This window comes from Ovis aries, chromosome 15 (assembly GCF_016772045.2).
Source record: "Ovis aries strain OAR_USU_Benz2616 breed Rambouillet chromosome 15, ARS-UI_Ramb_v3.0, whole genome shotgun sequence".
Taxonomy (NCBI): domain Eukaryota; kingdom Metazoa; phylum Chordata; class Mammalia; order Artiodactyla; family Bovidae; genus Ovis; species Ovis aries.
In genome coordinates, this window is record NC_056068.1 from 21,627,389 (window position 1) to 21,653,425 (window position 26,037).

At 38.4% G+C, this 26,037-nt stretch overlaps 1 protein-coding gene across 3 annotated transcripts in view; it reads left to right on the forward strand.

Annotated features, from left to right (window-relative positions):
- Nucleotides 1-26,037, forward strand: part of SIK2 (salt inducible kinase 2) — a 132,685-nt gene that overhangs the window by 12,792 nt on the left and 93,856 nt on the right. For all 3 annotated transcript variants that reach the window (XM_012095438.5, XM_012095440.5, XM_012095439.5), the window contains exons 2-3: nt 1,075-1,191; nt 4,230-4,293. In XM_012095438.5, the coding sequence (XP_011950828.2) occupies nt 1,075-1,191; nt 4,230-4,293 (181 nt within the window). The remainder of the gene's footprint in view (nt 1-1,074; nt 1,192-4,229; nt 4,294-26,037) is intronic.

Genomic DNA, 26,037 nt, shown 5'->3' on the forward strand with positions numbered 1-26,037 from the left:
CTTCCTGACCCAGGGATTGAACCCACAGCTCTTATGTCTTCTGCATTGGTAGGCAGGTTCTTTACCACTAGCGCCACCTGGGAAGCCAGCAATGCAAGAATTGATTCTAAAAATTATCCTGAAACAACAACATAAAACCTGAATTTTATGTTCAGAATGCTTTTGGGTAGAATGTGAAGTACATTTCAGAATTTCTTCAGAACTTACTATAATTAAGTTTGGGTGGTTCCCAATTATCTGAAAGTTTTATTTAAGTCAGAATGACTTATTTCCTAACTAAATGCCTACTGAATTTTAAAAAAAGTTATTTTTGGTTCCATGAAAAAAATTGCACAGTTGTTGTTTTATGACTGCCTAGTTATTCACCTTCAGATGCATCGCCTTCAAATTATTCTGTCTAGCTATGACAGGAAGAGGCCATGTTTTTTGAAAATCATATTCCTTTAAGTAAAAATTTCATATAATTACTAACATTTGAAGTTTTGCACTTGATTTTTAAAACAAAATTTAATCCAATTGGCATTTTTCAAGTAGTTGGATTTTTATACTCATTTTTCCCAGAAAAAATAAGTCAGTATACTTTGGAACTCATCCATTGCTTTTCTAGACAAATTGTATTTCAGTTATCATAGAAGCTATCCTCTATTTGGTTGATGATTTGTTTATAGGTACTTTGCATTGAAAGACAACTTGTTGAAATTGCTGAGACTTTATTTCTTCAGTTTTTAAATGGAGTAAGGAGTTAACAGTTGTAGCAAAAGAGAATTATGTTTTATTAAAGTAAAACTTTAAAGGGCTATTTTTCTTCATAACACATTAAAATAAAGCTTTAAAGGGTTATTCATCATACCACATTAAAAACACTCCCAAACAAAATCTGCCACAGCACCTTATACATGGCAGATGTTTGAGACATAATAAAATGCATGAATGAGCATTGAATTTAAGCTAGTTATCATTGTCATGGGGACCTATGTACTGGTAGAGTCTTAGATGTCATTTATTTTAAAAATTTGTAACTGGAAAATGTTAACCATTTTATACTAATTGTATTTATTTGTGTCTGGGATGCAGGTGGCGATAAAAATAATAGACAAATCTCAGCTGGATGAAGTGAACCTTGAGAAAATCTACCGAGAAGTCAAAATAATGAAACTGTTAGACCACCCTCACATAATCAAACTTTATCAGGTATGACTTAACTTTATACTTCTCCATGCTTCTCACATTCAGTACTCTATTTTACATCATCATTTTTCTCTTTTATGTTAGTTTTTTCAGTCTCTAAAAAGATAATTATATGCCTTTATTAATATGAATGCTTCCATTTCTCTATAGTTAAGAATTAGGAGATAAAAACTACTACCAGCTTAACTTTAAGTTGTTTCTCAGACTGTAAGTTATTTACTTTCAAAGTTTGTAGTTGTGCATTTATGATAATGTGCTTAAACCTGCTGGCTTTGGTGGTGGGTGGCTTAATGGATACAACAGTTTTGCTTATTTAAAAAATAATGCTGTTTATGTTACATAAACTACAAAGGCTAAAATAGACTTACTTTAGTGACATACATTATAATACCTAAAGTCAAGTTTTATTTAAGGGAGGGTTCTTTTATCAGGTAAAGCAAATCATTCATTTAAAAAAAAATAACCTTATTAAGGTGTAATTTTCATAAAATAAACTGCATGAGTTTCAAGTATAAGCTGTGTTTTTAAAAAGTAAGATTTTTCTCAGATTTCTAAATTTATGTTTAAGAATGCTAATGTAATACAAAACATTTTATATTTCTATTCATTAATATTTAAAATTTTTATGTTAGAAAACTATTTTTAAGCTAAAATGTTATAGTGTGCTTGCTAGTCTATGACTTTGCTCTCCAAAGTGCAGTGTGTGACCTTAGAGATGTGCTGTGCTCAGCCTATACTTGCTGTGGGAGCTGATTGTCAAATTTTCAGAAGTTTTGTGAGTCAGTTAACATGCTAATAGCTCAAAATCAGTGATGGTAGGAGTATTTTTACTCTGCGAAATTGGTTTAAAAGTCAGAGCCGTTTTCTCCCTCCCTCAGTGAGCTGGAGCTAGCACGCTTTTGTATGCATGCATGCTAAGTCACTTCAGTCACATCTGACTCTGTGTGACCCTATGGGCTGTAGCCCGCCAGACTCCCCTGTCCATGGGATTCTCCAGGCAAGAATACTGGAGTGGGTTGCCATGCCCTCCTCGAGGGGATCTTCCTGACCCAGGGATGGAGCCCACGTCTCTTATGTCTGCATTGGCAGGTGTGTTCTTTACCACTAGCACCCCCTTGGAAGTCCAGAACACTACTCTGTGCGCTCAGATTGGTTAGCACAAGTGTCCCTCGGGATATAGTAAAAAAAAATTAGAACTTCCAAGTCTGTTTATCTCTTTTGTTTATCTTCTTGTGTTCACTTTATAATGTATGTGTTTATAAAATGGCACAAGTATACAGTTTGTGTCTCTGCATGTATATATTCATAAATACATCTACATATGTGTGTATGTATACATTTACATGTATACATACATATACATACATATTTGGCTTTATTGAGAGAGATTTTTAGTTTAAACCTTGTGGAGACTGTTGGAGAGCATTTCCGTTAGCTGAGAATGAGAGACTATGGTGTATGTGCCACTGAAAACAATTCCTTAGGTTCTAAAACTGTGGAGGGCCTCTTAGATCAAATTTATATCAGAGTACTTCTCCCTTTAAGCTTTTTTTTTTCCCCCTAAAGAGGATGCTTGTAATAAACTAATCACATCCTTAAAAGTCTGATGAACCATAGCCCAAACTGAGGTTAAAACTACTGTGATTCTTCAACTGCTGCTGCTGCTGAGTCACTTCAGTCGTGTCCAACTCTGTGCGACCCCAGAGATGGCAGCCCACCAGGCTCCCCCGTCCCTGGGATTCTCAGGCAAGAACACTGGAGTGGGTTGCCATTTCTTTCTCCAAGGCATGAAAGTGAAAGGTGAAAGTGAAGTCGTTCAGTCGTGTCCGACTCTTAGCGACCCCGTGGACTGCAGCCTACCAGGCTCCTCCATCCATAGGATTTTCCCGGCAAGAGTACTGGAGTGGGGTGCCATTGCCTTCTCCTGATTCTTCAACTATACTTCAATTAATAAACAAAGCAAACAAACCAAAAGCTGCCATGATTCACATGATAATTCTGTGCTTATTTGAACTCCAGTAATCAGTTACATTGACTTACTCTTTGACTTGTTTAGACCCAAATTGTAGGTAGCCCTTACATGTAGTTTTCTAGCATGTTTTAGAACAGTCTTAAATCTGAATGTTAGAGCAAAATTGGTTTTTAGCCTTTCAGTAGATAGTAGTTAAATATTACATTTACTAGCATGTGCCAGTATGTATGTTCCTTTCTAGATTTAGAAAAACTAATTTAAATAAAAATGTATTGCAGTGGAACTGTGGAAGAAGATTTTGAACAATGTTTTAAAATAACAGTACTTTGTAAAAATGTGAAAGTGTAGTAAGAGGATTACCACACTGTGACAGATTAGCTAGGTTACAGGCCAGATTAACAGCTCTATTATTCGTTTCCTAATCAGAATCTACCATATAACACAGCTAGAAAAGTCACTGAGGAGGTTAAAAAGTTGTTCTTCAAAACTCCTATTACCTATATCCGTATTTTTCAAACTTGAATAAGAATGGTAGTCTGCTGAAGGTGTGGTGAGAGTGTAAATCTGTGTCACTAGGTCTGGCGTGGGGTCTGAGAGCTTACGCTTCCAACAGGCATCTGGGGCAGTGCTGCTGCTGCTGGTTGTAAACCACGTTGGGAAGACGCACAGTCTAGAGTTTTCGCAGACGTATTAGGATAAGGATATTGTCAGTCTTATAAACATCACCAGCTTCTGAATCGTCCCTAACTTGACACCTTTATTAGTTGTTTTAATTTATGTAATTCCATAGAGGGCTTGCCTGGTGGCTCAGTAGTAAAGACTCCACCTGCCAATGCAGAAGACGCAGGTTCAGTGTGTGGGTCAGGAAGATCCCCTGGATAAGGAAATGGCAACCCATTCCATTATTCTTGCCTGGAAAATCCTATGGACAGAGTAGCCTGGCGAGGTACAGTTCATGGAGTCACAAAGTTGGACATGATTTAGTGACTAAACAACAACAATATCACAGAATGTTGTAGTAAATAGCAATCTTTTCCTGTCAAACTAATATGGAATTACTTATCAACAGGTAATGGAGACCAAAAGCATGTTGTACCTTGTGACAGAATATGCCAAAAATGGAGAAATTTTTGGTAAGCACATTTCTTTCAATATTTTAATTTGAAAAATGTCAGTAAGCTTTTTGAATAGAGTATTTTCTATTAATTCTCCTGCTTGCTTAAAAGTTGCTAATGTGAATTAGAAATTTTAAAGTATTATATTATAATAAAATATACAGTAAGCTAAAAATATAGAATATAATTTGTTCTCTTATATTTATGATATTAAAGCTATTGCTTAATTCTCTCATCTGTGTTGAAGAGATTGGAAAATCAAAGTTGCGGGAAACTTTCAGTCATACTGCAAAGGAGATTCTTTTAATCTTCCTTTTTACTTTCTTTACAGGGTAAAAGATAAGACAACAAATATTTATTGAGCTTGTACTATGTCTCAGACATTGTACTAGGTGTAGGGGATACAGTGGTGACCTAAATAACAATCCCTGCTGTTGTGGATTTTATGGTTTAGTAAGCTGTTAACTTTAGCTGTAGATCTCTGGGAAGTCACTAAACCTCTCTGGGACTCACAGTTTCTTTATTTCTTAATAAAAAATATTTGATTAATTGGTTTATATGATCTATTCTAACTCTTAAAAATTATAACTATTTTATTGGTTCTAGCTTTCATCTATTTTATTGTTACTTTATGGAATAAGAACACCACAAATAATCTAAATATTTTGTTTTTTAACCTAAGTCCAAAATTGTTTTTGAAACAGCTTTATTGAGGACTTCCCATACAATAAATTGTGTGTACTTAATGTGAACAGTTTAATAAGTTTTCAGACACACGTGTGAAAGAAACCATCACCACCATCAAGATAACCATCACTTCCCAAAGTTTCTTCGTAACCCTTTGTAATCTTTCTTGCCCCACTTCACCACTAGGCAAGCACTGATGTGTTTTCTGTCACTATAGATTATTTCTTCTGCAGTTTAAAGGTACTCATGTAGTCTGTACCTTTTCTTCATCTGGCTGTTTTCTCTCAGTATAATTATTTTAAGATCCTTCCATTTAGTTGGACATATCAGCGTATCATTTCATTTTATTGTAGGTTGTATATAATTTTGTAAATATACCCCAGGTTGCTTATCCATTTGTGTGTGGATGGACATTTCAGTTGGCTTCAGTTTTTGGCTACTACACACGAATTGCTATGAACATTCATGTGTAAGTCTTTAACTTAGAGACTACCTTCAAATAATATTCACCACTTAATATATAGTATATATTACTATGCTCAGTCACTCAGTCCTGTCCAACTCTTTGTGACCTCATGGACTATAGCCTGTCAGGCTCCTGTGTTGATGAGATTTTCAGGCAAGAATATTGGAGTGGGTTGCAGTTTCCTCCACCAGGAAATCTTCCTGATCCAGGGGTTGAACCCACATCCCTTGCATCTCCTGCATTGGCAGACAGGTTCTTTACCGCTAGCGAGAACCTTAAAATAATATACTTCTTATTTTTTAATGAGTTAATTAATTTGGCTGTGTCAGGTCTTTGTTGTGGCACCTGAGATCTTCATTGTGTCATATGGGCACGTGGACTCAGTAGTTGTGCACACAAACTTAGTTGTCCCATGGCAGGTGGAATCTTAGTTGGACCAGGGATCGAAGCCATACCCCCTGCATTGCAAGGCAAGTTCTTAATCACTGGATCACCAGAGAAGTCCTTGATGATATACTTCTGTTTAACGCCTCCTTGCCTTTATTGTCTTGTCATACATTTTATTTATACCTGTTTTATGAAACACAAAATGCAGTGTTGTTCTTTTTGTTTAAAAAGTTAATTATGTTTTAAAGAGATTTCATTATTTTTAAAACTCACGCATTTACTAGTGGAGTTACCGTTGACATATCCCTATATGTGGATGCCTGTTTTCTCATCTTTATTCTTTTATTTGGATACATACTTTTATCTGGCATCATTTTTCTTCTGCCTGAAGGACTTCATTTAGCGTTTCTTACAGAGCGGGTCTGTTGATGATGAAATCTTTAAGCTTTTGTGTATCTAAAATAATCCTTATTTTGTCTATTCTTAAATGACACTTGTACTGGATATGTAATTCTGGGTTGACTTTTTTCCTTTAGTGCTTTAAAGATACTGCTCCACTGTCTTCTCTTTTGCATTATTTCTGACAAGAAATCTGCTGTCATCTTTTTCCTTTATATATCGTATATAAAGTGCCCTTTTTTCCCTGGCTGCTCCTAAGATTTTCTGTTTATCACTGTTTTTAACAGTTTGATTATGATGTGCCTTTGTATGGTTTTCTTCATGATTCTTAGGTTTGCTGTTTGTTGCTTCTTAAATTTGTGAATGTCAAGTTTTCATGAAATTCAGAAAAATTTCAGCCATTATTCTTCTGGCCTTTTCTTCAGAGACTCCAATTACACATATATTAGGCTCTTTGAAGTCCTCCCACTGCTCACTGATTCTAATTTAGAAAATTCCTCTTTCTCTCTGCATTTCATTTTGGATAGCTATTATTATTTCTGTGTCTTCAAGTTATTTAAATTCTTTAGCTATTTGTTTCAACTAGAGGCTTCTTAACTGATGTTTTAGTAGAATTGTGTGGGCTTGAAGCCAAAAAAGTCTAGTTTACAATGCTGGCTACCCCATGTTAATTGTCTTTCAAGAAATCTTTATTGAAAACTGATTGTATACCGCAGACTTTTCTGTGTGGGAAGAATTCCCCAATAAGAAAAACAGACAAAAATTCCTTATCTCAGGAACCTTAGGTTTTATTTTGGGGAGAGAGACAATACGCAAAATAAGTAAATTGTATATAGTATACTAGGTGGCAGTACATGCTATAAAAATAAGAAAGAAAGGAAGGGGGCATGTGGAGTGGGAGAGTTGTTTGTGGTCTGACACAGAGTGGTCAGGAAAGGCCTTGCTGACATTTGTGCCAAGACTTGAAAGCAGAGTGGAAGATGTAGGGAAATGAGAGTGATCCCAGTAGAGGAAAGAGTAAATGCAAAGGTACTGAGGCAGCAGTGTGCTTGGCGTGTTCAAGGCGTAGCAGGGAGGCCAGTGCAACTGGAAAGAAGCAAGCAACAGGGAAGAGCCAGCAAGGAGAAACAGTAGAAAGGTCAGACAAGATCAGAAAGGTAGAGGTGAGGCAGCAGTGGGGCAGATTTGGGGGCTTTGCAGACCACGTAAGGAATGTGATTCTTACCTTCAACAAAATTAGAGAACCATTAGAGAGGTATTTGAGCAAAGAAGTGATTGCATCTAATCTATATATATATATGCACACACACACACATATATTTTTTTAATATATCATCCCAGAGCTTATGGCCCAACAAAGATCTGTATAGTCAAAGCTGTGGTTTTCCCAGTAGTCATGTGTGGATGTGAGAGTTGGACTATACAGAAAGCTGAGTGCCAAAGAATTGATGCTTTTGAACTGTGGTGTTGGAGAAGACTCTTGAGAGTTCCTTGGACTGCAAGGAGATCCAACCAGTCCATACTAAAGGAGATCAGCCCTGGGTGTTCTTTGGAAGGAGTGATGCTAAAGCTGAAACTCCAGTATTATGGCTACCTGATGCAAAGAGCTGACTCATTTGAAAAGACCTGATGCTGGGAAAGATTGAGGGCAGGAGGAGAAGGGGACGACAGAGGATGAGATGGTTGGGTGGCATCACTGACTCAATGGACATCAGTTTGAGCAAGCTGTGGGAGATGGTGAAGGACAGGGAAGTCTGGCATGCTGCAGTCCATGGGGTCTCAAAGAGTCAGACATGACTGAGCAACTGAACAACAACAACAAGAGCTTATAGGATCTAGTTCCCCAACCAGGTATCAAATCCATGCCCCCTCATTGGAAGCACGTAGTCTTAGCCACTGGACCACCATGGAAGTCCCTAAGTTAATATTTTTAAAGCATCACTGGCTGCAATGAATAGATAGTAGTGAGCAATAGATAATAGTGAGCAAGGATGGAAATGGGAGCCCAGGTAGGAGAGATAATGATGGCTCAGACCAGGGTAGCAGAAGTGCGCATGGTGCTAAGTATGCTAATGGTATGTTTTGGATGAGTAGAATCAGTAGGATTTCTTGACAGATGAAAACCACCCAAATATTGAATATTAGGAAAGAGACCAATGTCTCATCCCTGAGGCAGTCAAACATTTAAAACTTGGAAGAACCAGCAAAGAAGAAGAGAAGAAAACCAAAAGAATGCAGTGTCCTGAAAACCAACACATGAAGAAAGTGTTTTCAGAAGGACAGGGTGAGCGTCTGTATCAGATGCTGCTGGTAGTCAAGAGGGATGAGGAGCGACGTTTAACCATTGTATCTGGCCCTTGGTAAGAGCAGTTTTGGTGGAGTGAATTGGCCAAAGCTATGTTGAAGAGCAAATGAGAGAAGAAAACCAGAGAGAGCCAAATACACAGCTCTTAAAAGGATTTCTTCTTCACAAAGAGAGGGGAAAAAAAGGGGGGTAAGGTAGTTGAGAAGGGCAGTGGGGTCAGGGGAAGGCCTTTGAAGTCTTTATTCATTGGAATACTTTTTCAAGCTTCAGGCTGCAATTTTATCGATAAACTAGAGAGAAATGGCAATTATGTGTTAGATGTCATTTTTATGAAAATGGAAAATTCTCAGTTACTCCTTCTTGCTAAGACCTTTGATGATTAAAGTTGGGTCACATTGTTTTATATAAATTGAAGCATATTTTTGAGATTTTTAATATAAAAAGTTTATTTTGAATATAAAACGGCCAGAGTAAATGTGGAAGATAAGACACAGTAAGCTGTAGATTTAAGTAGTTGCAAGCAAAGCCAATTTCTGATGTGGTAACCACAAGGACAGTAAAATAGAAAGTGAGAAGATGAAGTCCATAGAATATTAATCAAGTAGTGAAAATGTATATATAACATTCCAAGTAGATTCTGAGCTGAAAATCTTTTCAGTCTGTTTTAGATGACACAAATGTAATGTTCAACTATGTATTAAGAACTATATGTTAAAATCTATTGTTCATGTTTATATTATTGAGGTTACTCTTTACAAATACCTTTAGTGCCTCTTCTGTGCTGGAGGGCATTGTGGGTTTTTGTTTTTTTTTTTTCCTTTTTTTTGGCTGTTGATGGGTCTTCATTGGGGCCTATAGGCTTTCCCTAGTTGTGGGACACGGGCTTAGTTGTCCTGCAGTATGTGGGATCTTAGTTGCATGACCAGAAATCGAACCCACATCCTTTGCATTGGAAGGTAAATTCTAACCACTGTACCACCAGGGAAGTCCCTGTGTCCTCCCCCCAGCACACACCTTTTTTTTTTTCCCCATTCCTTCAGTTTAGGTTACCAGCAAGTCATACTTTGTGTTCTTGGAAAATAACTTGAAAATTAAATCCTGTTTTCCACAGTCATCACCTTTATCTAGACTTTCATCACCTCATCTCAATTATGAAAACCTCATATTTTACCACCTCTATTTATTTTCCAGTCAAGTACATTTCTGATATATTTCCTATTTAATCTTTCCCAACTATTATTTTTATTATATTACCACTGTGTTCATTAACCTTTACTTACCTTCCTATTACTTATTGGATAAAATTCAGACTTTAGTCTGCAAATAGGGTGCTCCACTAAGTAAATGAATGTGCCCAATTATTCCTTACATAGGTCCACAGATGATCCTTAGTTATGGATAACCAGTTGCCTCAGTTAATAATTAGTCTTCCTTCCTTCTTCCCTCCCTCCCTTCTTCAGTCTCTTTCTTTCCACCTTTCTTGGTCTGTATCTTTCTATCTTACAAGTTTTTATTTTTACAAAAGTTAAACATGTACTTGGGTAAGAAGTTAAATAATTTTGCCAGATTTGTTACCAAAAAATGCCAGTTTCCCATCCTCTTCCCCACCCCTATTTCCCTTTCACAGGGGCTGCCACTTGTACTTCTTCCAGCTGATTAATACAGATTTGCTTCCATTTTCCTAAGTAATATGATTATATTGCAGCTTCTGGCTTTTTCTGTTTAAGGCACAGTTTTTTGAATACTTCTTGAATTCTTTACCTACTCCTATAAGTAAGTAGCATATGTTGGAGAGGTGTGTAGGGTCAGTTGTGAAAAACCTTGAGTGTTTTGATAAAGGCTTAGGATGATTTGTTAGAGTGGGCATCTGTGAGCCAAAAGGTGATAATGAGCCAAAAGGTAATTATCTGCGTGAGGACTTGGTTAGGAAGATAAATCCAACAAGGGTATGTAGTGTGAAGAAAAGGAGGAAAGAAGCGATTTAGGAGATTATTTTATTGTCTAGAGATAGGAGGCTGAATGCCTAGATTAAGATGTTAATTGTCAGATTCTTATATGCAGAACTTATATGCAGAGTACATCATGCGAAATGCCAGGCTGGATGAAGCACAAGCTGGAATCAAGATTGCTAGGAGAAATATCAATAATCTCAGATATGCAGATGACACCACCCTTATGGCAGAAAATGAAGAAAAACTAAAGAGCCTCTTGATGCAAGTGAAAGAGGAGAATGAAGAAGTTGGCTTAAAGCTCAACATTCATAAAACTAAGATCATGGCATCTAGTCCCATCCCTTCATGGCAAGTGGGGAAACGGTGGAAACAGTGGCAGGCTTTATTTTGGGGGGCTCCAAAATCACTGCAGACTGCAGCCATGAAATTAAAATATGCTTGCTCCTTGGAAGAAAAGTTATGACCAGCCTAGATTGCATATTAAGAAGTAGAGACATTACTCTGCCAACAAAGGTTTGTCTAGTCAAAGCTATGGTTTTTCCAGTAGTCATGTATAGATATAAGAGTTGTACTATAAAGAAAGCTGAGCACTGAAGAATTGATGCTTTTGAAGTGTGGTGTTGGAGAAGACTCTTGAGAGTCCCTTGGACTGTAAGGAGATCCAACCAGTCAATCCTAAAGAAAATCAATTCTAAATATTCATTGGAAGGACTGATGCTGAAGCTGAAGCTCCAATACTTTGGCCACCTGATGCAAAGAACTGACTCATTGGAAAAGACCCTGATGCTGGGAAAGATTGAGGACAGGAGGAGAAGGGGACGACAGAGGATGAGGTGGTTGGATGGCATCACCGACTCTATGGACTTGAGTGTAATGGACAAGGAAGCCTGGCATGCTGCAGTTCATGGGGTCGCAAAGAGTTGGACACGACTGAGCGACTGAACTGAACTGAACTGTCAGATTCTTGAGAAAAAATTTTAGGCAAGAGATATTTCCTAAATAACAGCGTTTATTGAGTACTCCTTTCCGTTGGGTGCTATTTAAAGTACTTTATATGATTTATTTATTTAAGCCTCACAAAAACCTTTTATAATAAGAAAGGCCCTGAAAGATTCAATAATTTTTCCAAAGTCACACAGCAAATATGTGGGAAAGTCTGAATTTGAACCATGCAGTTCCTGAGTCTGTACATTAATTATAATCTGTCAGTTTACAAGAGAGGAAAATAGAGAGAGTTACAATTTAAAGCAGATATAATTGAAGAATATTTGTGATGTGGATGACAGCAACAGAGAGACCTGGTTCCCAACTAGAAAATTACAAATTAGATTTTAAATGTGCTGTCAGAGATAACATCAGGACATCTAGTTTGATGTGAGCTGTTGGCAGTTGAAGATATAGAAGCAAATGACATTCAAAAGAGAGCTTAAATTCAACAGAAAAAAGACAAACAACCCAATTTAACAATGTGCAAAAGACTAGAACCAAGCACTTCACAAAAGAAGATATATTAATGGTCAATAAGCACATGAAAAATTTCTCAACATAATTAGTCACCAGAGAAATGCATATTAAAAGTCACAGTGAGATAACATTACATATCAGCTAGAATATTTTACATTTTAAAGATTATAGTAAATGTTAGTGAGAATCAGTTCAATTCAGTTCAGTCCCTCAGTCATGTCCGACTCTTTGAAACCCTATTAACTGCAGCACGCCAGGCCTCCCTCTCCATCTCCAACTCCCGGGGTCTACCCAAACTCATGTCCTTTGAGTCAGTGATGCCATCCAACCATCTCATCCTCTGTCGTCCCCTTCTCCTGCCTGCAATCTTTCCCATCATCAGGGTCTCTTCCAATGAATCAGCTCTTGGCATCAGGTGGCCAAAGTATTGGAGTTTCAGCTTCAACATCAGTCCTTCCAATGAACACTCAGGACTGATCTCTTTTAGGATGGACTGGTTGGACCTCCTTGCAGTCCACAGGACTCTTAAAGAGTCTTCTCCAACACCACAGTTCAAAAGCATCAATTCTTTGGCACTCAGCTTTCTTTATAGTTCAACTCTCACATCCATACATGACCACTGGAAAAACCATAGCCTTGATTAGACAGACCTTTGTTGGTAAGTTAATGTCTCTGCTTTTGAATATGCTATCTAGGTTGGTCATACTTTTCTTAAGGAGCAAACATCTTTTAATTTCATGGCTGCAGTCACCATCTGCAGTGATTTTGGAGCTCCAAAAAATAAAATCAGCCACTAGTGAGAATATGAAGGAGCTAATATTCTCATATATTGGCAATGAGAGTCTAATGTGATGTATAGCAAATCAGAATAACTAGTTCTCGGTTTTTTAGAAATTAAGCATATATCTACCCTGTTACTGAACCATTCCATTCCTAGGTATTTACTCTAGAAAAATGAAGACAAATGTTCGTAAAATGACTTGTACAAGAATATTCATAGCAACCTTTTTCACAAACAGGAGCAACCCAAATGTCCATCTAGAAGAAAATGTATCCAAAACAAATTATGTATAGGAATACAGTGGGTGATGACACAGCAATAAAAAGGAATGAACTACTTCTATTATGCAACAACATAAACAAATCCTACGTTATGCTGAGCAAAAGAAGCTAGACAGAAAAGAGTTTATACTGTTATGGTCCTCCTCATGTGAAGTTCTAGAACAGGCAACACTAATCAATGTTAATGAGGTTGAAAAGTGGTTGTCTCTTTTCATTGTTTCTGGGGAGAGGGGAAAATCGACTAGAAAGGGGTAAGAGGCAACCGTCTCAAGTAGTGGAAATGTTGATTTTTGTTTTGAGTAGTGGTTATACAGAGTATACCATGATCAGGACTCATCTAAATCACTTTCTAAGAATTTACACTTTGTTGTAATGCAGATTATACCTCACTAAATCATTTTCTCTCTAAAAAAAAGGGTGGGTTTAGTAACATAGGTATATATTTGAGAATTATCTAAAGAAGTATGAGCGAAGCTTTAATTAATAATGAGACCTCAGAGAGAAGGCAGCTAAAAATTGAGTTTTGATTATGAAGGCAGGTTGGCAAAAAGGACTTGGTGAGGTAGAAGAGTGTCTTGCAAAGTGAGGATAGCTTCTGTCCTTATTAGACAAGAGAGAAGTTTAGAATGAAGAGGAATATGTTTGGTCATTAAGAGATCATCAGTTGGAAAAAGAAATGGCAAGCTACTCCAGTATTCTTACCTGAAAATCCCGTGGACACCTTGGGGGCTAGAGTCCAGGGGATCACAAGAGAGTCAGACATGACTTAGCAACTAAACAACAACAACAGCAAAGTTGGGAAAAACTAATCTATGTGTGTGTGATGTTTATTTTTTGCTTGGGATTAGTTTGAAAGGATGAAGATGAAAGCCAATTTTGTAAAATGTTTTTGGTCAAAAACGGGAAAAGAGAGATCATCAGTGCTTTGAAGAGAGTACTTTTCAATAAATTGGGAAATAAAGCCAAATTTCAAAAGGTTATGGGCTTATGGATGGTGAGAAAAGGGAGAAAGGTTTTATGAAACTTATTTTGAGGCTTTTTTAAGGTAGAAAGGAGAGAAGGAAAAAACTGAGGGGTAAATTGGGGTCTGTAGAATTCAGTATGTGTCACGGTTTGTGGTGGTGGTCTTAGTGTTTGAAGAAGCTAGGAAAGAAAAGAATATAGATAGGAAAGAAGAAACAGTTGGTGAAACAAGGTCCAAGGTTAGACAAGAAACAGCGGGATCAGGAGCACAGAGGGAATGGTCGGCTTAGAGGAGAGGAATTCCTCCTCCTCTGAGAAGGTGTGCAGGGGTGCACGCTCAGTGAGAATTAAAGCTCGGGCCAAGGACATGGCTACAGAGGCACTTTGGGGGACATAGAAGGAAGATGAGTTTGTTTGTATAGAATAGACTTAATTCTGTAGTGTAGCAAGTGAGACGTCAGGGAAAGAATGATCCATTAGACACTGTGGTGTGGGGAAGGGTTCAGAGCAGCTGGTGGTGTTCATATGACAGCCAGGGGAAGAATGAAAGCATCGGTCGCTAGCTCCGTGGGAGGGCATTCATGGTGGACTCCCAGTGAGCAGTGCTTTCCAACCCAGGAGGGGAAACAGTGGACACCGTGAATGAGCCAGGCTGGATGCTGGGAGGGGACGAGGACAGAGGCCCGCACGTTCCAGCGGTGGCTAACCGTGAGATCCGAGTTCAGGAGCGAGATGAGTGAAGCAACAAAGGAGTCTCAGGAGCCGAGAAACAGAGCAGTGGAGCAGCTGAAGGTTAAGACGAGGGTGAAGTACTTTTGGAAAAAAACCATGCATATATGAAAAATTAAAACTCTAACCTGAGTCTGTGCGTAGCTTGCTACACCTCGCCGCTTGCAGGTTCCCTGTGCTTCTCGTGCTGACTGCCCTGACTGTGCCCTGCTCATTCAGGAAAGGCCTCAGGTCTTCATCTCTCCTCACCCACTCCTTTGCATAGAGAGAGGTTTCCTGCGCCATCTGGTTTTCTTGCTTCATCTGACTAGGTTTAGGCCAAAAGAGTGATTTTGATGGCATGCTGAGAATGCATCTACAGTGCATGATTCCTGCATTATGAAGCTACGGTCGTTATGCGCTTAATTTTTGTTTGGTTAATTAGATTGCACCTTATTCTGCAGATGATTGAAAAAGCTTTAAATGAAAATAATACAAAAATAATCATTCTAAAATAGAAACAAGAATAAAGAACTGAATCAGAGAATACATATAAGAGTAGAAAACAGCTATGGAAAGTGAAGGAAGAGAACACAGAAGCAGTAAGGACCTAAGAGCTTCAGGTTAGGCTCTAAGCTTTCTGGCTGTCAAATGAAAAGAAGATGTAGCCATCTACAGAATTTTATCTAAGAAAAAGATGCCTATTCTTTAAAGAAAGAAAACCATTTTCTCAGTAGTAAATTCTAGAATAAAATTTTCCTTTGAGGTTTCTAATAGCAGGTACTAAGTAAGCCATCTTTTTAAAACCAAAATCCAATTAGAACTGATAAAACTTTTCAGAGGCTTCCATTGTTTTTGGAATAAAGTCCAGGAACTTGAACAAGGCCAGTAAAGATGATTTGTCTGAGCCTTAAAAACAGTTACAACAAAGACTATCATTCCTTGAACATTTGCCATGTGTTGGACATTCTGCTGTTCATTTACTGTGTCACTTTGTCCTCTCAAAAACCTTATAAGATAGGGACCACGAATATTTCCATTTTATGATAGAGGAAACTGAGAAACAGGTTACACAGTTTGCCCAAGTCACACAGCACACAAGCGAATAACCAATATAACCAAGGCTTGAAGCCGGAGCCTGACTTCAGAGGCTGGGTTGTGAGTGACCCCACTGTGCTAACTGGTTATGTGCCTTCTGAAAGTTTTTTGAATTTAACAAGCTTCTTCTGTCACAGTGTCACTGCACATTACTGTTTCTTCTGCCTGAAGGATTCTGAGCCCTCCCCCTCATCCCCTTAAGCATGTCAATTAATTGAATCTTGAAGGATATAATTGATTTAATCATAATTAATTAAATGATCATTAAAACTAGAAACAGGCAAAGCGTATAACAGTTTGTCCACAATAGTGTATGGAACTGTTCTCCTTGATCGAGCTTCTGTGTTGTTCTGGTCCCATCTTCCCTCCTGCCTTTAATGGAAGTAGGAAGAATTTGAACCCTTGTCTTCAGTACTTTGGAAAACTGGCTGGTGGACTTCTTACCAACTCTAATGACCAAATCTAATCTAATGACCACGAAACCCATAACTAGGCTCATCTTCATTTTGATTCTCAGAACGTGTGAATTTCTGATTCCAGATCTGTGTTCTCATTGATCTGGAGCCCAGGAACATTCTTTTCACTCTATATATTCAAGTCTTGTCTTTTTTAAAGGCCTAGTTGAAATTCCATACTGATTTCCTCTTTTGAAAGCATTTCATTCTCTTTCCTGTATAACTCACTTTAAAATTTGCCTACATACTGCCTTTCATTATTATTCAAGAGTTCTTGTGTATCTTTTTATCTCTGCTAGATTGTGAGCTCCTGTTGAGGACTTAGCACAATACCCAGCATTCTATAAACACCTGTCGGATGAATGTTGTAATAGTCTACTTTGACCTTATACACCTTATTTACTCAGTGCAGCCAACAGGAGAACACTGCCAGGTGAAGTAGTCTGAAGGTACTTCTTTGTTCAGATTTTGAAAGAAGTTTGCTGTTGGACTACTCTTTAAGAGATAAACATGAATGAGGAAATACTAACTGAATCAAGGGAGAAAATTGGCTTCCTCTAGTGTACTGAGCAGTTTTTGAGTACTTACTGGTAGTTGCCACCCCACAGTTACATTCTTTCTTCCAACTCCCACGCCCCTAAAATAACCCATTTGGGAGTAAAATGATAAGAGCTAAAAAATTTAATCTGAGTAATTTTTATATAGCAGTTAGTACACACCTCTGAAGGATATTATTTTTGTAATCTAGCAGGGTGAAGTATGTAATGGCAAATGAATTTGCTGAAAAGAGCTTAGAGTTATTTATAAATATAAAGTTTTGACTCTGAAATTTTCCTTTGGAATTATGTGTGTGATTAATGAAAGTTATTCAAGATTCCTGCATTCTTCAGAACTATTTCTCATGTTTGTCCATTTATTCACCCGCAGAAAAAGGTGCAAAATCTTAGGGTGGTCACCTTGTCGGACACTTTGGGCACTGTTCAAACAATTAGACCAGCAGTCAGCAGATTATGGCCTGGTAATTAAATTATTCCTCCAGTACTCTTGCCTGGAAAATCCCATGGATGGAGGAGCCTGGTAGGCTGCAGTCCATGGGGTCGCTAAGAGTCCGATATGACTGAGCGACTTGACTTTCACTTTTCACTTTCATGCATTGGAGGAAATGGCGGCCCACTCCAGTGTTCTTGCCTGGAGAATCCCAGGGATGGCGGAGCCTGGTGGGCTGCCATCTATGGGATCACACAGAGTCAGACACGACTGAAGTGACTTAGCAGCAGCAGCAATTAAATTATTCAGGGCGTTTGTTTTCAGATTTCTGCTCCTTGATATTCTGTATCTTTCTAGGCCAAGCATATGCCTGAGCTTTATTGATTCATTTCCTGTCTTTCCCTTTCAGTGGAAATGTATTAGGATACTGGCTCTGGTGACTGAAAGGGGGCTTTGTTTTAGCCAAAATACCTTTAGACACGTGATTACTCAGATACCCTAAGTGACAATTTTTGCAGCCTTTGGTTATCTTAACAGCATAAAGGTAATGTTTTACAAATTGTTCATTTGCCTTTTATTATAGGTTTAAATAAATTGTGAAGGTTTTCCTTACTTTATAATGCCAGAATTTAAGTTTTCATTCTTTGGGTTTTAAAATTATTAACTACGGTCCCAGGGGCAGTAGTGCTTAAATGTGTCCTTAACCTCTCCAGTGTCTTCCATCAGGGCTTTACTTTTGACCTTCATCATTTCTCACTTTAATAACTTGAGCAGCCTAAAGTCTCTTCGCCTCCAAATCTGTCCCTCTTCTAATCCATCTTCCATGTTGCTGTCAGAATGATCTTTCTAAGATGCAGATCTGATCCTTGTCAGTTTTCTGCTTAAAATAGTTCTGTTCTTCCCCATTGCCTTCAGTGTGTAAAATCAAGAGTTCATATAGAATTGATATAATGATTTAGCCCCCTGTCTGCCTTTGCAGTCACAGCTCATCATGTGTTTTATGAGCTTAATTAACTGGACATACTCTATTATGCAGATGTATAGGCAAATGTTGCTTTCATGTACCTTGGATGGTAGATATCAGTGTAGAAAGATATTAAACCAATATGCAGTTCAGAAGGGGTATGCAAATGTTAAGTTCAGACAGATAAAGTTAGCCTGTCCTTGGATATAAAACTTAAGATATTTTCTTTTGGATTTTTATTTGATTCATGTAACATAGTTACCTTATCTAATTGGATTACTTGTACATTTTTCTAGTTAACTTTTAGGAACTACTAACTGCATGAGAGAGTCAGCATGATTCATAATTCAAAAAGTTGCTGTTTGTCTCCCATCACCTTTTTAAAATTTGGTCAGACATTAAAAGAAAAATCCCAAGTGAGGTCTGTGTGCTAATCCTAGGTCTAACTTGTAATATAAACATCGTGGAGCAAGCCATGTAACATTTCAGAACCTCGGCGTCATCCAGAAATGAGGGGATTGTGTGTGTTTACCAAGTGCTGCATGCTCAATACTGTAACTTGTCCAGGGAATTGAAAAAGAAAAAAGAAATAAGTGACTTGACCACTGCAGTAGAGTGAACAGTCATTTTTCTGGGTCTAAAACCTGATGTCTGTGAATCTTAAGAAACAGAGTTTTCAGAGCATTTAATGAATGAAATGGATTTGTCAGAGATGATTAAGTAAATTGCTTTTAAGCTTCATATATTTGGAAATAGAAGTGTAATAGGCCTTAATTGAATAGACAAGTTTCTGAAAAGCAGTCCAGTTTTCCTGTTAACTTCTATATTAATTTCAGCTATCTCCTGCTGATTATTGGCAGCTTGCCTTTAGTTATGGCTCAAAGCTGACCTTCCGTGTCGTGAGCAGTGAGCTTCGCTCATGCCTGGCAGCTGTGGCCGCAGCTCAGCTACAGTGCAGTGCAGGGAGAGAGAAGCATCGGCTATCCTGATCTTGGCCAGAACCATACCCAGCCCATTCCTGTTAATGTGAGGCTTTTGGCAGTCTGTGTTTTCTGTTTCTTTAAGCATGAATTTCTTTTAAGTGGGAATCGTTGTTTTCAGGAATTTCAATAAGATTGAATTAATTCAGAGAAAGCTGTTTGTAAAAGGGGAGAACCAGAGAGAGATTTGGTGGCTTCCCTCATAGCTCAGATGGTAAAGAATCTGCCTGCAGTGCAGAAGACCCGGGTTCAATCCCTGGGTCGGGACGATCCTCTGGGGTAGGAAATGGCAACCCACTCCAGTATCCTTGCCTGGAAAATCCCATGGTCAGAGGTGGGCTGCAGTCCATGGGGTCGCAGAGTCGGGCACAACTGAGTAACACTTAACACTAGAAGTAGATTTATTTGCTAATTAGGAGGAAAGAGAGAGAGATTTCCTATTTAGGATAAATGGGGAAACCGTAGTCTACGTAGAGAGTGATATTGCCTTCCCCTTTTGGAGAACATCTTTCTGCTTTCAGAAAGGTCACTGAAAGAGACCACTGAGACCTTGTATTTCTGAAAATGCCTACGTTTTATCCTCTTATATGAATAGATAGTCTGACTGCTGTTGCTCTATTGTCCACTTCTGAAAATTTATTTTTTTATTTCTGTCAGAGCAATATATTATTTAGAGAGAGTCTGCTGTATATCAGATGTAGTTCTAAGTGCTCAGAACACATCAGTGAACATATAGTCCTTACCGTCTTGAACCTTATATTTTACTGAGAGTGTTTCAGGTTGGGAGAGAAGGTAAGATGCATAGGGTTAGGGTTAGATTTGTTCTTTTATAAAAGGTGGTCCAGGAAACCCTCTCTGATACATATTTGAGCGGAAACCTGAAGAAAGAGTGTATAGTAAATTGTTTGAAACCATACATGCCTGGCTCAGCTGGTAAAGAACCCACCTACAATGTGGGAGAACTGGGCTCGATCCCTGGGTTGGGAAGATCCCCTGGAGAAGGAATCGGCTCCTCATTCCAGGATTCTGGCATGGAGAATTCCATGGACTGTGTATAGTCCATGGGGTCGCATGAGCTTGACACAGCTGAGTGACTTTCACTTTACTTGCGTTGAGATTTTGCATGTCTGCCATAATTTTTAGTAGTTTGTCTTGGAATAGAATTAAATACTTTCCCTTCAGAGTAATGAGGGCATGGTTCCATTATCTTGTAGTTTCCAGGATTGCTTTTGAAAAACTTTGAGTGATCCAATTCCTGATACTTTGTTGAGAATTTTTGTTTTGTCTGTGAGCTTGTAAGACTTCTCTTGACCCCTAGTCTTCCGAAATTTCACACTGATGCGCCCTAGTGTAAGTCTGTTTTACTTCATGTGTTAGTTGCTCAGTCATGCCTGAGTCTTTGCAACCTCATAGACTGTAGCCCACCAGGCTCCTCTGTCCATGGGATTCTCCAGGCGAGAGTACTGGAGTGGGTTGCCATCCCCTTCTCTGGGGGACTTACCGATCCAGGAATCAAACCTGATTCTCCTGCATTGCAGGCAGATTCTTTACTGCCTGAGCCACAAGGGAAGCCCACTTCTTAGTATTGGGCTATTGGTGGGCCCTTTTAACCTGAAAACTCATATCCTTTGGGTTCTAGGAAATTGCTCTGAATTACTTAGTTGATAATTTTCTTCCCTGATTTTCTCTCTCACAATTGCCTGTTACTCAGATATTAATCCTTCTGAACTGGCCCTTGGTTTTTTTTTTAATTCTCCTAATACCAGTGTTTTTGTCTTTTTTGCTCTGCATTCTGGGAGATTTTACACGTTTTCTTCCAACTCTTCTTTTGCTGTCATATTTCTAATGTCTTTATGTTTATTTCTTTCCCTGATTGTTTTTTAAAAAGAACACCTATTTCTTATTTGATGATTTTGCAATGTCTCAGATCTCTGAGGGCAACAATAATTTTAGTATATTTTCTTCTTTTTTTCTTTAAGTTGACTTTCTTCTGTTGGTTTGTAAGTTTTGGTCTATATATTTGATGTTAGGAAACTTTTTTTCTAGATGATTACTAGACATATTTAGTTGTCAATTCCTGACAAGAACAAGGAACTAAGAGGCTGACTGGAAACTAAGCCAGTGGATGGGGTTTGTCAGTTATGAGTTTTTCTCCAGTCTCTGTATGTGTCGTTTATTGGAGATACCTGATGTTTATATTTTCACTCTCGAGTTGACAGCGTCCCATGAGAAGATTCTTCCAGTCTTTTACCCACAAGGTAAAAACCTGGTTACCTCATGGGTAAGGAAGTCTAAGGCCTGTCAGTATCCAGTGGTCATCTGTTTATTTAGTACTCTGGAAATCCCATGGACAGAGGAGCCTGGCAGGCTACAGTACAGTCCATAGGATTGCAAGAGTTGGCCATGACTTAGTGACTAAAGGACCACCACATTTTCAATGTGGTATCCCTGTCCTCAGCTAGGCCTAGGATCCTTACAGTTAGGAGCCCTCTGATTTGGTCTTTTAAGAGACTAAGCCTCTAGATTTCTACTGGAGTAGAGAATGAGAAGATTTGGGGATTGAATTGCTTCTTAAAACATCTTCAACTGATCACCTTTGTTTCAGCTTCACTCACACCAACTTTCAGAGTTCCTTGTGCCATCAGTTCCAGAATTTGGGGGGAATTCTTATGGGTCAGTTATATTCATTCAAGGTGTTTTCCATTGCTGAGGCTTCAGGTGTCTCCAGTCAGTGGAGGTTTGTAATTCAACAATTAGACTTTTTGTTTCCAAGTTCTATTAATATAATGGGTTCTTTTCCCCATCTCCGATTCTTTTTTCTTAGATGTGATTTATTGCCTTATGTCTGGAAAGATTTTAAACCTATATACTTTCCTTGTTACTTTTTTTCTCATCACTATGTTTTCCTTTAAATACTTAAGCAAATTAAAATAACCCTTTTATTGTTACTGTTTGATAATTCCATCATTTATATCATTTCTGGGTCTGTTTTCTATCATGTTTTTCTCTTGGCTATAGGTTACATTTTCCTTCTTTTTGTTATGTCTAATGCTTTTTTTTCTTTCTTCTATTGGATGCTAGACATTGTGAACTTTACATTGTCTATTTTCTGAATTTTGTTGTCTTTTTAAAAATGTGTTGAGATTTGGTAGACAATTAACGTTAGTCAAGGCTGTGGTCTTCCCAGTGGTCATGTATGGTTGTGAGAGCTGGATCATAAAGAAGGCAGAATGCCAAAGAATTTATGCCTTTTCACTGTGGTGTTGGAGAAGACTCCTGAAAGTCCTTTGGACAGCAAGGAGATCTAACTAGTCAATCTTAAGGAAAATCAACCCTGAATACTCACTGAAAGGACTGATAATGAAGTAGAAGCTCCAGTATTTTAGTTACCTGTTGGATCATCAAAAAAGCAAGAGGGTTCCAGAAAAACATCTACTTTTGCTTTATTGACTATCCCAAAGGCTTTGTGTGGATCACAACAAACTGTGGAAAATTCTTAAAGAGATGGGAATACAAGATCACCTGTCCTGCCTCCTGAGAAATTTGTATGCAGGTCAGGAAGCAACAGTTAGAACTAGACATAGAACAACAGACTGGATCCAAATTGGGAAAGGAGTACATCAAGGCTGTATGTTGTCACCCTGCTTATTTAACTTATATGCAGAGTACATCATGCAAACCACCAGGCCGAATGAAGCACAAGCTGGAATTAAGATTGCTGGGAGATATATCAGTAACCTCAGATATGCAGATGACACCACCCTTATGGCAGAAAGCAAAGAAGAACTAAAGAGCCTCTTGATGAAAGTGAAAGAGGAGACTGAAAAAGTTGGCTTCAGACTCAGCATTCAGAAAACTAAGATCATGGCATCTGGTCCCATCACCTCATGGCAAATAGATGGGGAAGCAATGGAAACAGTGACAGACTTTATTTTTTTGGGCTCCAAAATCACTGCAGATGGTGACTGCAGCCATGAAATTAAAAGACGCTTACTCCTTAGAAGAAAAGTTATGACCAACCTAGACAGCATATTCAAAAGCAGAGATATTACTTTGACAACAAAGATCCATCTAGTCAAAGCTATGGTTTTTCCAGTAGTCATATATGGATTTGAGAGTTGGACTATAAAGAAAGCTGAGTGCCGAAGAATTGATGCATTTGAACTATGGTGTTGGAAAAGGCCCTTGAGAGTCCCTTGGACTGCAAGGAGATCCAACCAGTCCATCCTAAAGGAGATCAGTCTTGGGTGTTCATTGGAAGGACTGATGTTGAAGCTGAAACTCCAATACTTTGGCCACCTGGTGTGAAGATCTGACTCATTTGAAAAGACCCTTTGAAAGACTGAAGGCGGGAGAAGGGGATGACAGAGGATGAGATGGTTGGATGGCATCACTGACTCAATGGACGAGTTTGAGTAAACTCTGGGAGTTGGTGATGGACAGGGAGGCCTGGCAGGCTGCAGTCCATGTGGTCGCAAAGAGTCGGACACGACTGAGTGACTGAACTGAACTGATGCGAACAGTAGACTCGTTGGAAAAGTCCCCGAGGCTCTGAGAGACTGAGGGCAGAAGAAGAGGGCGTCTGAGGATGGCTGGATGGCATTGCTGATACAATGGACATGAACTTGGGCAAACATTAGGATATGGTGAGGGACAGGGAGGCCTGGCATGTTGCAGTCCTTTGGGTCACAAAGAGTCAGACCCAGCTGGGTGACTGGACAACAACTACATTAGTTACAGTTCTCTTTGCTCTTTCCAAGTTTTGTTAGAGTGGGTTTTAGAATATAACCTTTTTGCCAGAGACAGTTTAGCCTAATGGCTAAGGTCCCTAGTTGAATGCCTTGAATGATCAGTGAGAACTCTCCACTTCGGCTATTGGGAATTTGAATGATTCTCAGCCCTATGTGGCTCTGGGAACTATTTAGCTCACAGTACCCCAGTCATTCCTTGCCCAACTTTGTAGAATTTCATCCTGTACACACATATCTTAGAATTTAACAAAGACTTAATAGCAGATTTGTGAGCATTTTTTCTTTTTTCTTCTGCATCACTCCCTTCTCTCCAGAACTGAACCCTGCATCTTCCAGAAACCTGAGACTTCTTAAATTCTCATTTCTGTCTCCTCTACTCTGCAAGACATCCATGCTCTGCTTGGGATGTCTGCCCCTGCTGTGAAGTTCAGTGTGTACCTCCACACAGAAAGTTAGGAGATGGTTGGCCTTAGCTCGTTTGCTTCCCCTCTTAGGAATCATAGGCTTATGTTGCCTGTAGTCCTGTGTCTGAACACAGTTGTTTTATATGTTTTGACCAATTTTCTAGTTGTTATAAATAAAGGGTACATCTGGTCCCTGTTATTTTTTTATGGCTAGAAGCAAAAGTAAATGTATTTATTTTAAAATTCTATTCCAATTATATTTTTAACTCTTTCTTTAGGTGTGTTCATTGAGCTTGTTTTATATCTTAAATGGGATTTAAATTCCTCATGCATTTGCTCATTCTTTGATTGCATATGTATTTTTATCATTGAAATTCCTTGTTAGATTCTTTTCTGCCTCTGTTTACACAGCTTGCTTGAGAAAAGGGCTAAAATCTGCCGTTGGGAATTTTCACTCAATTTTCTGTGAGAGTTAAGGAGTGGATAGAATATTTCGGGACTAAATATCCTTGTGGCTGATCTACTGGGAATGAACACTTCATTTTCTTTCTAGATATCACCATTCTCCCAGGACACTGCCTTGTCTCTTTAAGATCTTATACAGATTACTCCCTTGTGGGGTCATATACCCTCTGTCACTGCCAGGGGAATACAGAGGAATACAATGCCCAGGAATACAGGCTGTTGTATTCCCACTGTAGTATTCCAACTCATAATGCTGTTGATGATCCCTTGGCCTCTTCTATTCCTATATTCCACCTTTGGGCATGGTACACTGATAATTCTGTGGCTGTTTGTGTCTCTGTTACCTTTGAAGATCCATATTGATCTTACCCTTGATTTTTCTTTTTAATTTGATTTAGTCTGTTGTCAATCACAGAATATTTCCAGTTTCTAACTCTTCAATTAAACACTAATTAATTTTTTTTTCATTTCCAGGATTTGATGTAGGAAGGGGAAACTGGCCAGTTCTCAGTTTACCGTCCTGAAGCCAGTAGAATAATCTCTTTTCGTCCTGTGTTCAGTAATTTTTAATAGATTTGCTTTTCATTAAATATCAGGATTTTAAAAAATAAGTATGTCAGTTCACTATTAGCTAAGTAATCAATAAGTGTTATAACATTTTTTCTTTTCTTCTTTGTCCTATTTTGGGCCATTTATTTGGCTGTCAATTAAGAAATAATTGGGCTTCTCTGATAGCTCAGTTGGTAAAGAATCTGCCTGCAATACAGGAGACCCCAGTTCGATTCCTAGGTCAGGAAGATCCCCTAGAGAAGGGAAAGGCTACCCAACTCTAGTATTCTGGCCTGGAGAATTCCATGGACTGTATAGTCCATGGGGTCACAAAGAGCTGGACTCAGCCAAGTAACTTTCACTTAAGAAATAATTATCAGATGTCTTACCTAGATATTTGAGGGAGAGGGTACTGCCTAAAGAGAGAATTAAAGATACAGCTATGCAAGAATATGGTATGTGATAAGTGCTATTAGTAAGTACAAGAAAAGTTCTGTAGAAAGTCAGGGCAAAGCAGTCATAACAAGCAAGGATAATATTTGCAGCGTGAGGAGTTAAACTTGGTAACCATATATTAGGTTGGTGCAAACGTAACTGCAGTTTCAGATCGTGAATTTTAAATCATTATAACTAGGTTCCAAACACATCTTTATTAATCAAAATAGAACCCATTACAATCAATACACTTTTACCAATGAGAAATAAGTTTGTTTATT